The sequence below is a fragment of the Terrapene carolina genome, unplaced genomic scaffold (genome assembly GCF_002925995.2).
Source record: "Terrapene carolina triunguis isolate 2854851 unplaced genomic scaffold, T_m_triunguis-2.0 Scaffold14182, whole genome shotgun sequence".
Taxonomy (NCBI): Eukaryota; Metazoa; Chordata; order Testudines; family Emydidae; genus Terrapene; species Terrapene triunguis.
The window spans coordinates 1-1,012 of NW_020678533.1; the positions used below are offsets into that span (position 1 = coordinate 1).

General features: G+C 68.4%; 1 protein-coding gene across 1 annotated transcript; it reads right to left on the reverse strand.

Annotated features, from left to right (window-relative positions):
- Positions 1–60: 60 nt before the first annotated feature.
- LOC113408429 (zinc finger protein 436-like) lies at positions 61–963 on the reverse strand (the record flags this gene model as incomplete). The annotated part of the gene is made up of 1 exon (XM_026661670.2): positions 61–963. A coding segment is annotated over one exon (903 nt), but the record flags the coding sequence as incomplete, so codon positions are not given.
- Positions 964–1,012: the final 49 nt, after the last annotated feature.

Here is a 1,012-nt window from a genome sequence, read left to right on the forward strand (position 1 = left end):
TCCCAGCATGAGGGGTGTGGGAGTCACCGGATGCCGGTGATGTCCTGGGCGGTTGGGATGTCACTCAGCAGCATGCACCCGCTGGTGCAGCAGGAGGTTGGAGCTGCGGGTGTAGCCACGACTGCACTGCCCGCAGCGGAAGGGGCGCTCCCCTGCATGGGAGCACTGGTGGCGAAGCAGGGCTGAGTGGTGGCGGAAGCGGCGCCCACAGTGGGAGCACTCGTGAGGTTTCTCGCCCGTGTGCCGCCGCCGGTGCTCCACCAGGCTGGCAAGCTGGGCAAAGTGGCACCCACACTGGGTACAGGGGTTGGGGCGCTCCCCACTGTGTGCGCGCTGGTGCGCAGCCAGGGCTGAGCGGTGCCCAAAGGCTTGGCCACACCGGCTGCAGCAGAATGGCTGCTCCCTGCTGTGTGTGTGCCCGTGCTCCCGTAGGTGTGCCAGCTGGGCAAAGCACCGCCCACACTCAGCACAGGTGTGGGGTCGGGCGCCTGTGTGGCCCCGCTGGTGCCGCAGGAGGTTGGCACGGTCAGCAAAGGCACGGCCGCAGTCAGGGCAGGTGTGGGGGCACTGGCCAGCGTGGGCACTGCGCTGGTGCTGACGCAGGTAGGAGCTCTGTGTATAGCTGCGCCCGCACTCCCCACAGCGGTAGGGGCGCTCACCTGTGTGCACCAGCTGATGCCGCAGCAACGTGGCACTCAGGGCAAAGGCTTTGCTGCAGACCAGGCAGGGGAAGGGACGTTCACCTGTGTGCGCTAGCCGGTGCCGGAGCAGGTGGGCTCGCTGGCAGAAGCGGTGGGGACAGTCAGGGCAGCCGTGGGGGCGTTCGACACTGTGTGTCTGCAAGTGCCGTGCCAGCGTGGAGCGCAGCCCAAAGCTCTTGCTGCAGTGAGCGCAGGCGTGGGGGCGCTGGCTGGTGTGGGCGCCCTGCTGGTGCTGTGCCAGGTGGGCACTCTGCCGGAAGCTCTGCCCGCACTCCCCACAGCGGTAGGGACGCTCACCGGTGTGCACTCGC